The 17,423-nt window shown below is 40.9% G+C and overlaps 2 protein-coding genes across 5 annotated transcripts in view; both read left to right on the top strand.

Annotated features, from left to right (window-relative positions):
- The window catches only part of PIP5K1B (phosphatidylinositol-4-phosphate 5-kinase type 1 beta), a 305,089-nt gene that overhangs the window by 71,554 nt on the left and 216,112 nt on the right, over positions 1-17,423 (top strand). The window lies entirely within an intron of this gene.
- PABIR1 (PP2A Aalpha (PPP2R1A) and B55A (PPP2R2A) interacting phosphatase regulator 1) lies at positions 11,975-16,156 on the top strand. The gene has a single exon (XM_053923971.2). It carries the CDS (start codon positions 12,132-12,134, stop codon positions 12,993-12,995), a length of 864 nt encoding a protein of 287 aa, XP_053779946.1. The 5' UTR covers positions 11,975-12,131; the 3' UTR covers positions 12,996-16,156.

The following is a 17,423-nucleotide window of genomic DNA, read 5'->3' as shown; positions in this document are numbered from 1 at the left end:
AGGGATTAGATGAGTTAATATAAGATGAGTTGGAGGGATACCTGGCACATATGCCCTTAGTACATAGAAACTACTACTGTTTGATGGTGACAACATAGTCTGTTGAAAAGTGTCTTAATTGTAAGGGTTGAGGGACTTCCGGCCAAGATGGAAGCATAGGTAGATACACTTTGCCTCCTTGCACAACCAAAAGAAGGACAACAACAAATTTCAAAACAAAAAATAACCAGAACTGGCAGAAAATCAAACTGTATGGTAGTCTGACAACCAAGATGTTAAAGAAGAAGCATCCATTCAGACTGGTAGAAGAGGTGGAGATGGGCAGCTGGGGCGGAGAGGACTCCAGGCAAGGCAGTGGCTGAAGGACTGGGTGGGAGAGGCAGTGGCTGGCAGACCAGGTCCTACATTTTGTGTAGATAAACTGGGAGGAGCAACTGGGGAGAGAAAGATTACACAACCTAGGGTTCCAATGAGGGAAAAGAAAGCCTCAAAACCTGTAGCTATAAAAATCTGTGTGGGGGTGCCATAGCAGGAGAAACTACCAGACTCACAGGAGAGTTCGTTGGAGAGAACCACAGGGTCCTAGAACGTACATAAACCCACCTACCCCAGGAATCAACACCAGAAGGACCCAATTTGCTTGTGGGTAGTGGGGGAAGTGACTGAAAGCCGGCCAAGAGCCAAGCAAGCTGAATTGTTCCCTCTCTGACCCCTCCCCAACATACAGCACCACAGCACAGCAAAAAGGGTCATCCTGCCCTGACAAATACCCAAGGCTCTGCCCCCTTACAACTTAACAGGTACCCCAAGACAAAGAACTATGGCCCAAATGAAAGAACAGATCAAAACTCCAGAAAAAGAGCTAAGCAACAAGGAGATAGACAACCTATCTGATGCACAGTTCAAAACACTGGTAATCAGGATGCTCACAGAATTGGTTGAATATGGTCACAAAATGGAGGAAAAAGTGAAGGCTGTGTAAAGTGAAATGGAGAGAAATATACAGGGAGCCAACAGTAAAGGGAAGGAAACCAGGACTCAAATCAATGATCTGGAACAAAAGGAGGAAATAAACATCCAACCAGAACAGAATGAAGAAACAATAATTCAAAAAAAATGAGGAGAGGCTGAGGAACCTCTGGGACAACTTTAAGCACCCCAAGAGGTAGAAAGAGGAGAGAACGAGCAAGGAATTGAAAACTTATATGAACAAATAATGAAGGAGAACTTCCCCGGTCTGGCAAAGGAAATAGACTTCTAGGAAGTTCAGGAAGCTCAGAGAGTCCCAAAAGAAGCACACACCAATGCACATCATAATTACATTTACCAAGATTAAAGATGAGTGAATCTTAAAAGCAGCAAGAGAAAAGGAGACAGTTACCTACAAAGGAGTTCCCATAAGACTATTGGCTGATTTCTCAAGAGAAACCTTGTAGGCAAGAAGGGGCTGGAAAGAAGTATTCAAAGTCATGAAAGGCAAGGACCTACATCCAAGATTACTCTATCCAGCAAAGCTATCACTTAGTATGGAAGGGCAGATAAAGTGCTTCCCAGATAAGGTAAAGTTAAAGGAGTTCATTATCACCAAGCCCCTATTATGTGAAATGTTAACAGGACTTATCTAAGAAAAAGAAGATGATCAAAAATATGAAGAGTAAAATGACAACAAACTCACAACTTTCAACAAGTAAACCTAAGAAAAACAAAAACAAAGCAAACAACTAGAACAGGAACAGAATCAGGGAAATGGAGATCACATGGAGGGTTATCAGTGGGGAGGGGGAGAATGGGGGAAAAGGTACAGGGAATAAGAAGCATAAATGGTAGGTACAAAATAAACGGGGGGTGGTTAAGAATAGTGTAGGAAATGGGGAAGCCAAAGAGCTTACATATACAACCCATGGACATGAACTAAGGGAGGAGGAATGCTGGTGGGAGGAGAGGTACAGTGCAGAAGGGAATAAAGGGGAGAAAAAAATGGGACAGCTGTAGTAGCATAATCAATAAAATATTCTTTAAAAACTGTAAGGACTGAATAAGTCTAATATCTTAGACTTTTAATTTTCAAAAGCAGAGCGAAGAGGAAAAATCTATATTACTTCCTAATACCTGGGGGCTTTCAGATAGCTGGACTCCATGTGTGGTAAAAGTTTATTTTCTGGTAACAAATTACTAAGCTGCAGGTGGAAAAGGCAGAGGGATACTGAATTACAATTGCATTCAGTTTATAGATTAGTTGGTATAAAACAGGAGGAATAGGAGGAATAATGCCCCACCCTTAAAACTCTTTCTTCTTGTTGCTTTTCCTTGTCATCTTAACGCGAAGCTGGGCAAAAGAAGAAATTATGAACTGCCCTTTCTCTGTAGTAAATCTTGCTATCTTGAAGCAGCTTAGAGGTTAGGTGGCTGTTGGCTGTGCTGTTGTCACCCTCTAAAACCAACAAAATTTTTTTTCTTAGAGCATGTAGCTTATGAATCTTTTAGATTGGGGCCGCAGCTTCAAATTTCTTTGGAACCTTGGACCTGCTCCTCAAAACATACCTTCCAGGTATCAGCTACATGGAGGGAAAGATGCATCTTGAGGAATAGTAACTATTGAAATGTCTTGGATCTTTTCCCAGTTTCTTTTCCTTTACTTCCCTCTCTCTCTGTCTCTCTGTCTCTCTCTCTCTATGTGAGAGAGGCTGGATCCAACATGTTTGTCAAGCACAGCCGATGGGTGTCCCTGTGCAGTTTGTTATATGCCGGGAAGGACAGTAGCATGAAGGCAGTAATTCAAAACAGGGTTTAAAATGAGTACATAAGAATAAGCCCCTGGGATTAGCCCCAGTTGAAAAGTCCAGTGCGACCAGGGAGGGCGGCTGCTGCTGGTGGGGATGAACAAATGGCTGGTGGGAGGGAATGGTATTCCCTGATGCAGACACATTTTTAGTGACCAATGGCCTATCTACCCCGCAGGATCCATCTCTTAGGCTCAGAGTGTACAATTCTTAAATAATATGGGGTGGGTGTGTGTTTTTGTTATTTTTCCTTCTTAGAAGCTGTCTACTTGATCGCATATGAACCTTTCAGTTCATACTTTTTAGACCACAGAAATGTATAGCTCTAAGAAGTACTGTAGTCTCAGGGAAGAAGCTGAAGAGAGAATTTTCCGGTACAGAATCAAACTAAAAGCAGGAGAACAAAGGAGGCCCTCTGGTGAGAGTAGTAGAAAAGTTGGCAGGGTCATTTTGTGATCAGAATGCTGAATATTTTGATAGAGAGAAACGAGTTTGTATAGGGCCTTTACTGTTTGCTAGGCCCATTGTGGACATTGTGTCATTTTGTCCTGACAAACAGGTTGTGTCCCCACATCATAAGTGGGAAAAGTGAAGTCCTGAGAGGTTGACAGACTTGTCCAAGGTCACAGGGTTGAAAGAACGATAGTCTGACTTTTTCTTACTGTTTTTGCTGTGGTCCTGCTGTGCACCAACATGTTGAGCCCTTAAGTATATAATCCAACTAGATTTGCAGCTGCTTCATGTTGTGCATGTTTTAAAATTAACTTTATATGTTATCCATAAAGCCATCAGTTCCATTTTCCTTCTTGCCAGACGCATTGTCTTTGAAGTGAAAGGCAGTGTAGATAGGCAGAGAGAATTGTGTGTGTGTGTGTGTGTGTGTGTATTGGTTTATGGCCTAGGAGAAGTTCAATGCCAAAGAGAATGCATCAAAAATGGACACTGCCCGACATGTATAAAATTAGTGAGGAGCAAATGATATTCTCTCGTTTTTATATTCTATTCAAAAGACTTAAGGCAGTAGAGAGGAAGGCTGAATGACTATTTTTTATAAAGATTTTATTTATTTCTATTTAGAGAGTAGGGAAGGGAGAGAGAAATAGAAGCAGAGAATCATCGTGTGGATGACTCTCATGTGCCCCCTACAGGAGACCTGACCTGCAACCAGGCATGTGCCCTGACTGAGAATCAAACAGGTGACCCTTTGGTTCTCAGGCCAGCACTGAATCCACTGAGTGGATGGCTATTTTTAATATAATCACTGATATTCTCTCTTGAAAAAATTGAACAAACTAACTACAATTCATGTGCATTTACTTGCTTTGCTGAGGGCCTAGGCTGGGAACTTCCTCCATCAGGCCTTCAAGGCCCTTGTCTCCCTCTAGTTCCTCCATATAATGGGTGTAGCTCCATGCAACTGGTGGGATGACTTTTAGCTGTTACAAAAAATGAAAGGTGAGAGGTGTCAAAAGCTGCTTAGTATACTTCTGCTTTGACTTTCTAATCCTTGATGTTGCTTTAAAGTTTTAAGGATTAGATTAAGCAACCTCAAAGGTAAATTCTGGGGAGATTATCTGCACTTAGTAGGCTCTCAACAATTGTAGAGTGAATACTGGATAACATTTTCTGAGATCATCTACTATTTCATTGATAACAAAATAAGTACCTTGTGGCCAAAATCATATCCTTAAACACAATCTCATTCTCCCCACTTGTAGTAACAGCTCCCACTGAGTTGCTTTGGTGTTAATTTAACTCTGTTCCATTTTATGAATTATGCTAGGAGAATATTGCAGGACCATTTTTTAAAAGTATATTTTATTGATTATGCTATTCCAGTTGTCCCAATTTTTTTCTCCCCTATATCGCCACTTCACCCTACATTCCCCGACCCTCAGGATCTCCCCCACCCCTACTTAGTTCATGTCCATGAGTTGTACGTGTAAGTTCTTTGGCTTCTCTGCTTCCTATTCTTAACCTCCCCCCATCCTTTTTCTGCCTACCAATTATGTTTCTTACTCACCGTACCTTTCCCTCCCATCCTCCCCCCCACCTCACTGATAACCCTCCATGTGATCTCCATTTCCCTGATTCTGTTCCTGTTCTAGTTGTTTACTTGGTTTTTGTTTTTTAGGATCAGTTGTTGATAGTTGTGAGTTTGCTGTCATTTTTACTGTTCCTATTTTTTGATCTTCTTTTTCTTAGGTAACTCCCTTTAACATTTCATATAATAAGAGCTTGGTGATGATGAACTTCTTTAACTTGACCTTATCTGGGAAGCACTTTATCTGCCCTTCCATCCTAAATGATAGCTTTGCTGGATAGAGTAATCTTGGATGTAGGTCCTTGCCTTTCATGACTTTGAATACTTCTTTCCAGCCCTTTCTTGCCTGCGAGGTTTCTCTTGAGAAATCAGCCAATAGTCTAATGGGAACTCCTTTGTAGGTAACTGTCTTCTTTTCTCTTGACGCATTTAAGATTCTCTCCTTATCTTGGTTGACTTGACGATGTGCCTTGGTGTGTTCCTCCTTGGGTCCAATTTCTTTAGTATTCTCTGAGTTTCCTGGACTTTTTGGAAGTCTATTTCCTTTGCCAGACTGGGGACACTCTCCTTTGTTATTTTTTTCAAATAAGTTTTCAATATCTTGCTCTTGTTCTCCTTCTTCTGGCACCCCTATGATTCAGATGTTGGGGCGCTTAAAGTTGTCCCAGAGGTTCCTAAGCCTCTCTTCATTTTTTGAATTCTTGTTTCTTCATTTTGTTCTGGTTGGATGTTTATTTCTTCCTTTTGTTCCAGATCATTGATGTGAGTCCTGATTTCCTTCCCTTCACTGTTGATTCCTTGTATTTTGCTTTCTTTAATTTTGTGTAGCCTTCATTTCTTCCTTCATTTTGAAACCAAACTCAATCAATTCTGTGAGCATCCTGATTACCAGTGTTTTGAACTCTGCATCAGATAGATTGTCTATCTCCTTGTTGCTTAGCTCTTTTTCTGGAGTTTTGATCAGTTCCTTCATTTGGGCCATAGTTCTTTGTCTTGGTGTACCTGTCAAGTTGTAAGGGGGCAGAGCCTTGAGTATTTGCCAGGGCGGGACAACCCTTTTTGCTTTGCTGTGGTGTTGTTTGTGGGGGAGTGTTCAGAAAGGGAACAATGCTGCTTCCTCGCTCAGCTCTAGCCCTAGTTTCCAACAAACTGTCCTGTGAAACTGGAGTTTCTCCCGCCATTGAAATACCCACAGTATTCTACAGCTAGAGGTTTTGAGTCTTTAGTTTTGTGTTGTCAACCCCACGTCACCTGCGCCTTCTGCTGCCTTGCTACATGTCCTCTCTGCTGGGCTGCCTGTCTCTGCACCTCCTACTGGTCTGGATGAATGTTTCTTTAACTCCTGGGTTGTCAGAGTTCCATGCAGTTTGATTTTCTGGCACTTCTGGTTGTTTATTGTTTTAAATTGGCTGTTATCCTTCTTTTGGTTGTGTGAGGAAACAAAGCTTTTGTATGTATGCTTCCATCTTGGCTGGCTCTTACTATTTTCTCCAGAACCATTTTTTTGATTGAACACAAAGATTACAGTTGAAAAAGTCAAAGACTGTAAAGTGGATTTCATTTCCTCCTTCATACTTTCTTAGAAATAACTAACTTTGAAGGCTATGTGGGAACAGGACTGAGAGAGCTGATGGTTCTGCTTGTGACCTATAACTGGCCTCAGACAAGTATCCAGTGGTTATGTGACATTGCTGGAATCTATTGGTCTTTAGGGGCACAGTGAAATGTAGCTTAAGGGATGTGTGTGTGTGTGTGTGTGTGTTTCTGTCTCCATTCTTTCTACTGTCAAGGCTAGCTTGCCATTCTTTCACTGATACTGTGATGCATCGGAGAGATTTAGAAGCTTAGAATTCCAGTTTAGAGTTAGACTCATGGTTAATGCTTGAACAAAGTATCTTCCTTCCAATTGAAGTATATTCTTATTCTTTTCTGTCCTCCATTTACATTCGAAGTTCCTATTCCCTTCCTTTCTATATCAATAGCATTTTGAGGTCTAACTTCATATATAGTAAAGTGTATAAATTTCAAGTTTTTAGTTTAATAAATTTTTACATATGTGTGCACCTGTATGATTAGCACCCAGATCCAGGATATGGAACATTTCCTTGTGCTCTTCCCAGTCAGTAGCCCCAAGGATAACTTCTATTTTAGCTTCGACCCCCATAGATTGATTCGGGCTGTTCTTGTACTTCATTAAAATGGAGTCATAGAGTTGTATTCTTTTGTGTTTGATTTCTTCCAGTCAACATTAAATATAACTCATCCATGTTGTTGAGTAAAGTATCCCAGTGTATAATGTATTCGTCTATTTGAGTGCTCATGGACATTTGGGTGGTTTCTAGTTTGGGCTATTACAAATAACAATGTAAGGGAGACTCTTGTACAGGTCTTTTAGTAGACATAAACACTTATTTCTCTTGGATACATACCCGAGAGTGCAACTGCTTCATCATAGAACGTGAGTATGTATTTTCTTTCAGTAGGTGCTATACTACCAAACATTTTTCCTCAGTGATTATACCAGGTAACACTCCCAAGTCCCTCTACTTTGAAAGTATAATTTTCCTCTGCAGTATTTTTATTCTAGGTTGGTGATGCTAGTTAACATGAGATTTGGAGATATTTTCCAGTTCATTGCAGATTATACAGGTACATCCACATGTTTGTATTCCACATTCATTCAGTATGGATATACTTGGGAGTTTAATGGTGAAAGAGTGTACCTGGGATTAAAAGGAAACTGTTAGTTTGAGAAAAAATTTAACTATTGAATAGAATAGATGTCTGATTTTATGATTTAGGAGTGAGCATGAATACAAACTAAGTGTGGTGTTCAATTCATACCCAGATTGAAACCCGGAGGGTGAATTGACTCAGGGAAGATCTCCTGGGCCTTACCTCTGGCATTGTTTTTGTGAAAGGCTGAATTGCATTTTATGGCTACTATTTTCTCTCATGTGTTCCTTTAAGAAGCAGTAACTCAGTATAGTAAACACTGCTTGGAATCCTCAGCACTGAGCATTTTAATTCTAACAAGTGTATACCAGCATGTGGTTGAAAAAAATGGAAACTTAGGGCTTTGGTTTCTCAGTTTACATAATGGTTAGTTAGACCGTCACCTGCATGGTCTGGAGGGCACTGTAACTATGATATTCTGGATACAACAAAAATAATTACCAGACTAAGGAGCACTTAGAATCAGTCTAGAAAAGCTTAGGCTACAGTGTTCTTCCCTTTGGACAAAGCTATGTCAGCCCATTCATTCATTCATTCATTCATCATTTACTTGCACAATGATTCAGCAACTACTTACTCAGTATTACATTCAAGGCCCTGTTCTAAGCATACAACAGGGAACAAAGCAAAGGCCTTGCTGCCATGGAGCTGACCTTCTTGAGTCAGCTCCATAAGGGGAGAAAAATAATATATACCCATATGTCACGTGAAGGAAAATAAAAACATACTAAGGGTCGTGGGAATGTAGGCTTGACGTTGGGAACTGCTAGAGCTTTTTATAAGGAAAGTCAGGGCAAGTCTCTGAGTCAGTGACATTTGTGCAGAGAGCTGAAGGGATAGAGCAGTGTGGACATACACTGGAGCAAGAGTAAGCTCAGTGGAGGGGGGCGGGGTATGCCTGGCGAGCTGAAGAGTGCTAAGGGGGCCTCGACTGTCCAAGGGAGGCTGTGACAGGGGTAGTTAGAGGTGGCACCCACATCAGAATAGGGCTCTGTAGTAGGGCTCTGTGGATCATTGTCATAACCTCAGCTTTTTCTCTGAGCAGGAGTCCCCTGAAAGTTTTGGAACAGAGAAGTGACTATTCAAGTCCTTTTTCTTTTCTTTTGAAGATGACCTTGAATGATGGGTAGAAAATTGACTGTAGAGACAAATGAAGAAACAGGGAAACAAGTGAAAAATCTCTAATGGGCATGTTCAGGCAAAACCAAATGGCAGAGATGTTTGATATTGTGGACTTACCACCACCTCTGTGGTTTATTAGTTAAAATAATCGTGTTTACCCAGACACAGAAGAGTAATGTCAGCGTGTTTGAGCCACATTAGAAATAATTTAGTAATATGCATTAGCAATATGCTATGGATCTTATAAAATAAGAAGCCCTACAGTTAATGCTTTTTTCTATTTAACATTAATTTCATTCTGGAAGCTCTTCCTCCTCTTCTTCCGTCCTCGTTCAGTAATGTTGTACCGTTCCTTTCACTACTTGAACTTCAGTCATTTGTGACTCCTCTGTCTTCATCCGCTGTACATCCAGGCAGTCAGGTTCTGTTGTTATTAGACCTTGCTGACTCCAAATCCATCTCTTTTTTTGACCAGTCCCAAATTTAGTTTAGACCCTACTTTCATCTCAGAGTTAGCCATCACATTCTCCTCTAATCCATGGTAAATAAAGCAAAAACCATACAGACTTCGAAATGAGACATTGATTCAAAGTAGTTTAGATCTTTGCTTGTCTATTTGTAATTTTTGAATTTCAATTGTCCTCTATAAAATGAGCATAACAATATCTAATATATCGGATTGCAGTGAGAACTAAGAGGGACTGTGACATGTTTAAAGTGCCTTGCAGGTAGTATGCACTTAGGAAATGTTGGTTCTTTCCATCTTCCGTTCTTACATTTAGCTCCGTCATTGATCTGCCTGGCAGGTCCTATTCAAAGTGTAGCTCTCATTGTGTCATCACTCTTGTCAAAGACCTTCAGTGGTTTCCTGTTGTCTCATAATTTAAATAAAGATGCTACTGCCTGGCATTCGGAGCTCCAGTTCTCTCACTCCAATGATTTCCAAGTTTTCCCCCATAACTGTTCTTCTCTGTGTACTTCGTGTATTAGCCAAATTCACTGTTTTATCATCATGCTGCCACTTCTAGATAAAATGTCATCTCTGTATTAGCATTGTACCTGTCCTTCAAATCCTGTCTCAAAAACCATTGCCTTTACAAAGCTGCTAACAACATGGAGGTGGAAATGGCAACACGCGGAGGAAAATAAAAACACACTAAGGGTCGTGGGAATGTAGGCTTAACGTTGGGAACTGCTAGAGCTTTTTGTAAGGAAAGTCAGGGCAACATTGTACCCAGGCTCTGGATCCAGGTCCTGCTACTTACTGTCATCTTGGGGACATTACTCAATCTCTGTAGCTCAGTTGAGAGCTACAAAATGAGAGCAAAAATACCTACTTCATAGGGTTGTTGTGAGGATTGAAGAAGATACCTTTGAATAGTGCCTGGCACTTGGAAAGCTTAAACTAGTTTGTGTACAATCTTGGGCATGAATAATCATCATTGTTTTTTATTATCAGGATCTGTATTTTACAGGGAATTCAAAATAAATGCTATTTGAGATACAGTGGGAAGAGGCATGGACTAGGAACCAAGAGACCTGGATTTTAGTACTGGTTGCCACTTAGCCTCTCTGGATCTTTCTTTGCTGCAAAGAGGGGGACGAACAAAAATCACTAAGCTTTCTTTCACTTCATATAGCCACAGGATATCTAATAGTTGCCTCCACTCAAGTCGACCAAAACAGAACTCTTAATTTCTACTTCTCTGAGCACACGCCTTCCATATCAGTACCATTTCAAGTAAAAAAAAAAAAAAACTTATGAGTTACCTTTGAATCATCTATTTCTTTCACCATCTAAATCAAATCTTACTGGTTTTAAATACGTCCAAAACATATCTACTGCCACAACCCTAGTCCAGTACTCTCTTGTCTGCACTGTTGCCAAAGATTCTTTCCTAATCCATCTTTCTGCCTCTACTGATGCGCATTTCAGCTTATTTTTCCACAGAGCCAAAGTAATATTTAAAACATAAACCAGATAATATCACTCTCTTGCTTAAAACTCCCCAGTGGCTTTTCATCATACTCAGAACAAGATCTAAACACCTTTACTTCCTACCATTCTCCCCCTTATGCTTTAGATTCATGGCCCTTTTTTCTTTTCCTTCCAGCTCCTCAAACTCACCTCTGCCCTGGGCCTTAGCACATGCTGAGCTCTGTTCTTGAAATATTCGTCCTCCAGAGGTCAGCATGAGTTGCTTCTTGTCACCGATCTCAGCCCTAATTGCCTTCTCCCTCCACCGAGCAGTGCTCTATCATACCCGATTTCATTTATTTATTTTCTACTATCTGAAAACAGCCTATTTATCTCTTTTCCCCCGATTGAAATTAAATGACCTCATATTAGGGTCTAGTAACTCCTAGCACAGTGCCTGTAATACAGTAGGTATGAAAAAAAAAAAAAAAAAAGCTGACTGAATGAATAAATACATAAAGGATTAAATATAAACCCATTTTAATGAGATACCAAAGTTTATATTAATTACATGAGCCAAGTGTTTTTATTTTTAAAGTTTGAAGACTTGTTTGTTTTCCCTTAATTCCTCATAATTGAATGAATATTATTGAATACATATGCTTGTGCTAGAAATGACTGTAAACAAAACAGTAATGCAATTACAGGATGCTTTTTCCCCCAGTAGTTCTCAAATTTACCATTCCATCCATCATCTCCTCTCCCACACTATCATATTAGTGCAAATTTCTGTGCCTTATGGCCTGCAGGGTTCCCTCCTGTCCGCCTCCCCCGTCCCCTCCGTATATTCTAATCTCCCAATAATCTATTCTCCAGACTGCAGCCAGCGAGCTTTTCAGTCACATTACACACCTGCTTAAAAACCTTTGTAGTTTTCATTGTTCTCAGGATAAAAACGAGAATCTGCCTTGTTCCACCACCTCCCGTCACGCCAGCCCTCTCTCCCATCCTGGTTCCCGCCTGCCACCTGGCCGGCAGCCCTAGTTTTCCGCTTCCTGGACAGTGCTACATTACACCCATTTCGCCTGCCTCTTCGTGTTTTAAGGAAATTGTCCCTTCCTCAGAGAAGCCCTCTCTAGGTAGGCCAAGCGCCACTCCCCTGCACACAGCCCCACGTCACCAAGGGCCTCTATTTCAGAGCTCTTATTTAATAAATATATACCAGTGAACATGGTAACTTTATTAACGCATCGATGCGAGCTTGCGCTCCATAGCACTTTGCGGAAGGAACTTAATAGACGCCCAACCACTCCTCGCCCCTCCCCCTAGGCCTCCGGCGCAGCTATGACGCATTAACAGGCGCCACGGGATATGTCTCAGAGCGCCTGCGCGAAGGGGCACGCAAGCGCAGAGGATCCAGACCGCTGACAGATTCTCGGTGGTGGCGGCAGCAGCGGCGGCTCTGGACTGCGTGGAATGGGAGTCCTAGCTCTCTGACTGAACACCGCCCCCGCCTCCTTAGCCCCCCAACATGGCTCAGGAAAAGATGGAGCTAGATCTGGAGCTGCCTCCGGGTACGGGCGGGAGCCCAGCGGAGGGCAGCGGCAGTGGCGGCGGCGGGGGCCTCAGGAGGTCTAACAGCGCCCCCCTTATCCACGGCCTCAGTGACACTTCGCCGGTGTTCCAGGCCGAGGCGCCGAGCGCCAGGCGGAACAGCACAACGTTCCCGAACCGCCATGGCCTGCTGCTACCGGCCTCCCCCGTCCGCATGCACAGCAGCCGCTTGCACCAGATCAAACAGGAGGAGGGCATGGACTTGATCAACCGAGAGACGGTCCACGAGCGTGAGGTGCAGAACGCAATGCAGATAAGCCACTCCTGGGAGGAAAGTTTCAGCCTGAGTGACAACGACGTGGAGAAATCGTCCTCCCCGAAGCGCATCGATTTCATTCCGGTGTCACCAGCACCATCGCCTACCCGGGGAATTGGGAAGCAGTGTTTTTCACCATCCTTGCAAAGTTTTGTGAGTAGCAATGGATTGCCTCCAAGTCCTATTCCCAGCCCCACGACCCGATTTACTACTCGAAGAAGCCAGAGTCCGATTAATTGCATTAGACCAAGTGTTCTTGGACCATTGAAAAGAAAATGCGAAATGGAAACTGAGTATCAGCCAAAGAGATTTTTCCAGGGCATCACCAACATGCTTTCTTCTGACGTTGCACAGCTGTCAGATCCTGGTGTCTGTGTATCTTCGGATACCCTTGATGGAAACAGCAGCAGTGCGGGATCTTCTTGTAACTCACCAGCGAAAGTCAGCACTACTACCGACTCTCCGGTGTCACCTGCCCAAGCGGCCTCTCCTTTTATTCCAGTAGATGAACTTTCATCTAAGTGACTCACTCACCCATCCCAGAGACTCGGATGTTTTTTGTTTGTTTTGTTTTGTTTTGTTTTGCAATGGAGAGAAAAATCAAGTTAGAGCAAGCACTGAACTTTGTCGATTAATTTGAGGCTATTTCTTATTTGACCCTTTTCCTTTTTTGGAATTTACTGAACTGTTGATATTCTAGAGAACTTTTATGTCAGATTCCTGCGGATACCCTTGAATTCAGTGTAGTAATATTTTCAGACGTTTTCCCAATAAGTGTGTTGAAGCATACATCTTTACGCTGCTAATATGTCTAAATACATATGTTATCCCTTGATTTTTTAAAAAATAATCGAGAGCTCTATTTATTTATGGGATTATTAAGTTCTGATGCAAATATAAATGTTGAATTAATCAGTGTAGTAAACTGATGTTTTAAAATTCCATACTTCATGCCCACACTAATTTTAATGTTATTTTTAGTGATTGCGAGTTTCTATTTGATGAACAATAACTTACGTACTTACGCTATTTTTAAAATATGTTATATCAATCCAGTGGTTGTCTGTTTTATCCAGGAATCCTTGGATATTTACTTTTCTGGGTACAGAAGGTGGTGGGAGGGGGAATGATAACAAGATAAAAGCGTTTGCAACAAATCTTTTGAAATTAAATATAAAAGTAAACATTTAAGAAAAACTTTTAAATGAAATTTAATAGCAATTCTAAGTTGTACAAATATAATTACAGGAAATGATCTTTCTTTTTTACTAGGAAGTGCATTCTTTTGGGTATAATCCTAAAGTGAAATGGGACAGTGTCTTGCAGTCTTAATTCACTGCACGTAGATTGAGTCCAGGTTCTTTGTACCACTGCAAACTTAAAAAGTTTCAAATGTAGAAAATGTGTGCCAGCCCTGCTGAACTTCAGCAGAGCATTCAGGCAGATAAAACTCTCAGGCTTAATTAATATGCTTTAAAACATCCATCATGCCTCAGTGAAAATTGTTGCCAATGAGAAGCCAGAGCAACTTTTGGCTGCTTTTATTCTGCCCATCTGTCACCTTCCTGGTTTTCCCTGGCTCAGGAAGGAAGCAGCTGTTTCCTTGCCAACAGGTCCTTCCTCTCCACCTCCCACCAAACTAGGGCATCAATGCATCATCGGTTAGACCAGGGTACAGTGTGACTCAGATTTCTGACAGTGAGCAACAGCAGGACCGTGGAATTGTTTCAGAAACTTCTATGGTGAAAGCTACAGCTGGAGTTGAGTGCCTTGGGGATGTCAGTTAATTAAGGGTCAGTGACTTTCAAGAGAAAATCAATGGATAGTTGCATAGGTAAATCATTATTCGACTTAGGTTTTGTTAAAGGTAGAATTGTGAAGTGTACTGTTCTTTGCCTTTTACTATTAAGACAAAATATGAAAATATTTAATAACAAAATGTTTTATATATTATACTTTGTGTATCATCCTTAACTAGAGAGAGACACAGAAAAGAAAGAAAGAGAAGAAAGGAAAAAAGAAAGGACGTAGGGGAAAAAATAAAAAGACAAAAGAGAGACCAAGACAGTGAGCTCTGGCTTTTTAAAGTTATTGCCTACAGAGATTTTAACAATTATGTGGAATTTTTATAGCTGTGAGAATAAATGGAACCAGTCAACTTTTAAAAGTTACCTCAAGAATTCAGTGAAAATTATATCGAGGGTAAGATGACGCTCAGAGGCTTAAAATTCTCTCTTTTAGGTAATAGTGTTCATTAACCATTCCTGACTTGTTGCTCTAATTCAAACCTATATATCCAACTTCTTGTCCGGCACCTTGACCTGCTTCTAGAGGTACTTCAATCTCAGCATCTCTAAAGCAAAATATATTGTCTTCTCATTGAACCTGCTGAATTGCCTAAATTGATGGTGTCACAACCATCTAACTTCCTAAACTAGGAACCATGGGAAACATCCTTGACTTTCCCTTTCCCCTATCTGGCACATCCAGCTTAATTACCAAGTCCTGTCTACTTCTGAAATGAATCTCATTTCTCTTCCTTTCTATATCTCTATTGCCACTGATTTAGCTTAAATTCTGGCCTAAGTGATCTGCCAGCCCATTTTCTTACCTCCCTTTTGACCCAGTCTTCACACTGCCGTTACAGTGATCTTTTAAAAATATGAACCTGAGTTTTCACCCTCTTGCCTAAAAACTATATGCTTCCCCATTTCACACACACAAACACACACACTTTATGAACTGGCCCTGCTCTTGGAAGCTTCAATCCTCTGGTCATCCTGTCCCAATACACATCTTTCCTTCTTATTCTGCAAACACTGGCCTACTTGGTATTCTTTCAATACGCCATGTACTTTTATGTGTTTGTACCTTTGAATAAATCATTCCTTCTTAAAATGCTATTTCTATCCTTTTCAGCCAGGCAAATGCTTTATTTCTTTTTATTGCATATGAATTTGTGAAATAATGTATACCTAATGATTATAAAAATATTAAACAATGCAGATATCTATACAGTAAGAAAATGAAAGTCTGCCTTTTAATATATAAAATTCATCTTCCCTTCCCATAGGTAATTTCTGTCAGTACTGTACATATTTTAAAGGATGTGTGAATCTACATTTCCATGTATGTACATGTGTGTAAATTCAGGAAACCAACATATCATTTACATCTCTTCCTTTCTTTCCCCCATATCTTATCATTCCCCAAATCTTACTGATTTTATTTTCCAGAATTGATTTTATTACTTTCACCTCTGCTGCCTCTCTGATCCAGGATGCCATCATTTCTCTCTTAGGCTTCTGAAGCTGCCTTCTAATTCCCATTGCCCCTTCACACTTGCTGTGGTTGGCTACCCATTTATTCTCCGTATAGCAACTAGAGTAATTCTTCTAAAATTGCAAATCTGATCCATCTCCCAGCTTTAAAGCTTTTTATTTGCTTCCTGTTGTTGTTAGGGTATATCAAAATGGGTGGACTCTGTCCCAGGAGGCCTGGTGGGAGCGAGCTCTTGCCTGTCCCTCCCCTTATTTTCTGTCTCCCGCCTTCACTGGCTTCTTGTAAATACATTGTGCTCTATCCTATTTTAGGTCATTTTGCCAGGTCATTTTTCTTGAAGGTATAGAGAAACAGAGAAACCTTTATTTCTGTAAGCTTATTTTTCTATTTAGGCAGTAAGTTTTAAATCAGATGAGTCTCTAAGAGTTCATATAGACAATTTACATTATTGTGTTATTGTTCATAAATTTAGTCAGTACTCTGTAGAATGTAAGGATTTAGATCATATAAGAATTATCCTTTAAAAATATTCTTTAGGGTATTAGTGTTGCTAATCTGTAAACTGAGCTAGAGGCCCTAAAGCACACAACACTTAGTTACAGTGTAGTTTGTTACATATAACAAACGCCTGTGGTATGTTTTCCTTTAGTGTATTTGTTAAAAACACAATGTGAGTAGAAAAAATAATGGCCACTAAATTTGCAGCTGTTGGATGTCAGCACCTTTAAGCATACTTAAAAGGTTGATTGTGTCAGGTTGCCTTCCAGTGATTCACAGTTATTGAGCCAGTTAAATAAATACCTGTAGCAAGAGACTACTCTTAGATATTTACAGTAGAATGAGGGAAATGTCAAGGCTTATGAGGGAAACAGGATTTAGGGTTTTTTTTTTTTTCCTTATGTGCCTGTTTATGGATGAGTAGAAAAAGTCTGAAGATCCAAGACAGAGGTGGGAGATGGGACAGTTGCCACAATGACAAACCAAAGATGATGATGATGTCACCTACGTTTCCTGGGTAGCTTCAGGGAATAGAAGAACGAGGTGGTCTTGGAGAGGAGGTCTGGAAGCATGTGGGGGGGGTGGGGGGAGGACAGGAAGGAGGAGGAGTGAAACAGCTAGGGAAGGATCAGTAAATGTTGAGTTGGTGTGCTGTTGCAGGAGTTCAGGGGTGTGGAGGAATATGTGAAAAAAGAATTTTTATGTGAATGTTTCGATTTTCCAATTATGGAGGAATCTATGATATTTGAGTGTGGAGCAAGTGTAGACTTTGAAGCTTGAGTGAAATAAAGTTAAATGTTGCCTCTCTGAGAATCTGTAAAGAAGTGAGTAGAAGGTTCATTGAGCCACCTTGCGTGGCAGGTTGCACCTGGATGGCTGGTGCAAAAGAAGTGGATTGGATTGACCTAGGTTTGAGAGTTAAGGTTAAATACTGGGTAGTAGGTAAAGTACAGTGTGTAAAGCAATTAAGTATTCTGCTGAAAGTGGAGTTGAGTGATTAGCCAAGGCCGTGGGGATGGTAATAGAAGTCAGCAGTGGGTTATGGGCCATTTTTTGCAAGGTCTTACGTTACGATCACCCATGGCAAAGTATACAGAGAATCCCATCTCATTGCAGAACTTGCGCGTTAGCAGTTTTCCCCACGTTTTTCATGGCTGATTTTGTTTAGTTAGA

The sequence above is a fragment of the Desmodus rotundus genome, chromosome 1 (genome assembly GCF_022682495.2).
Source record: "Desmodus rotundus isolate HL8 chromosome 1, HLdesRot8A.1, whole genome shotgun sequence".
Lineage (NCBI taxonomy): Eukaryota > Metazoa > Chordata > Mammalia > Chiroptera > Phyllostomidae > Desmodus > Desmodus rotundus.
The sequence above is the reverse complement of the archived record's forward strand: the minus strand, read 5'-3'. Positions and strand labels throughout refer to the sequence as shown.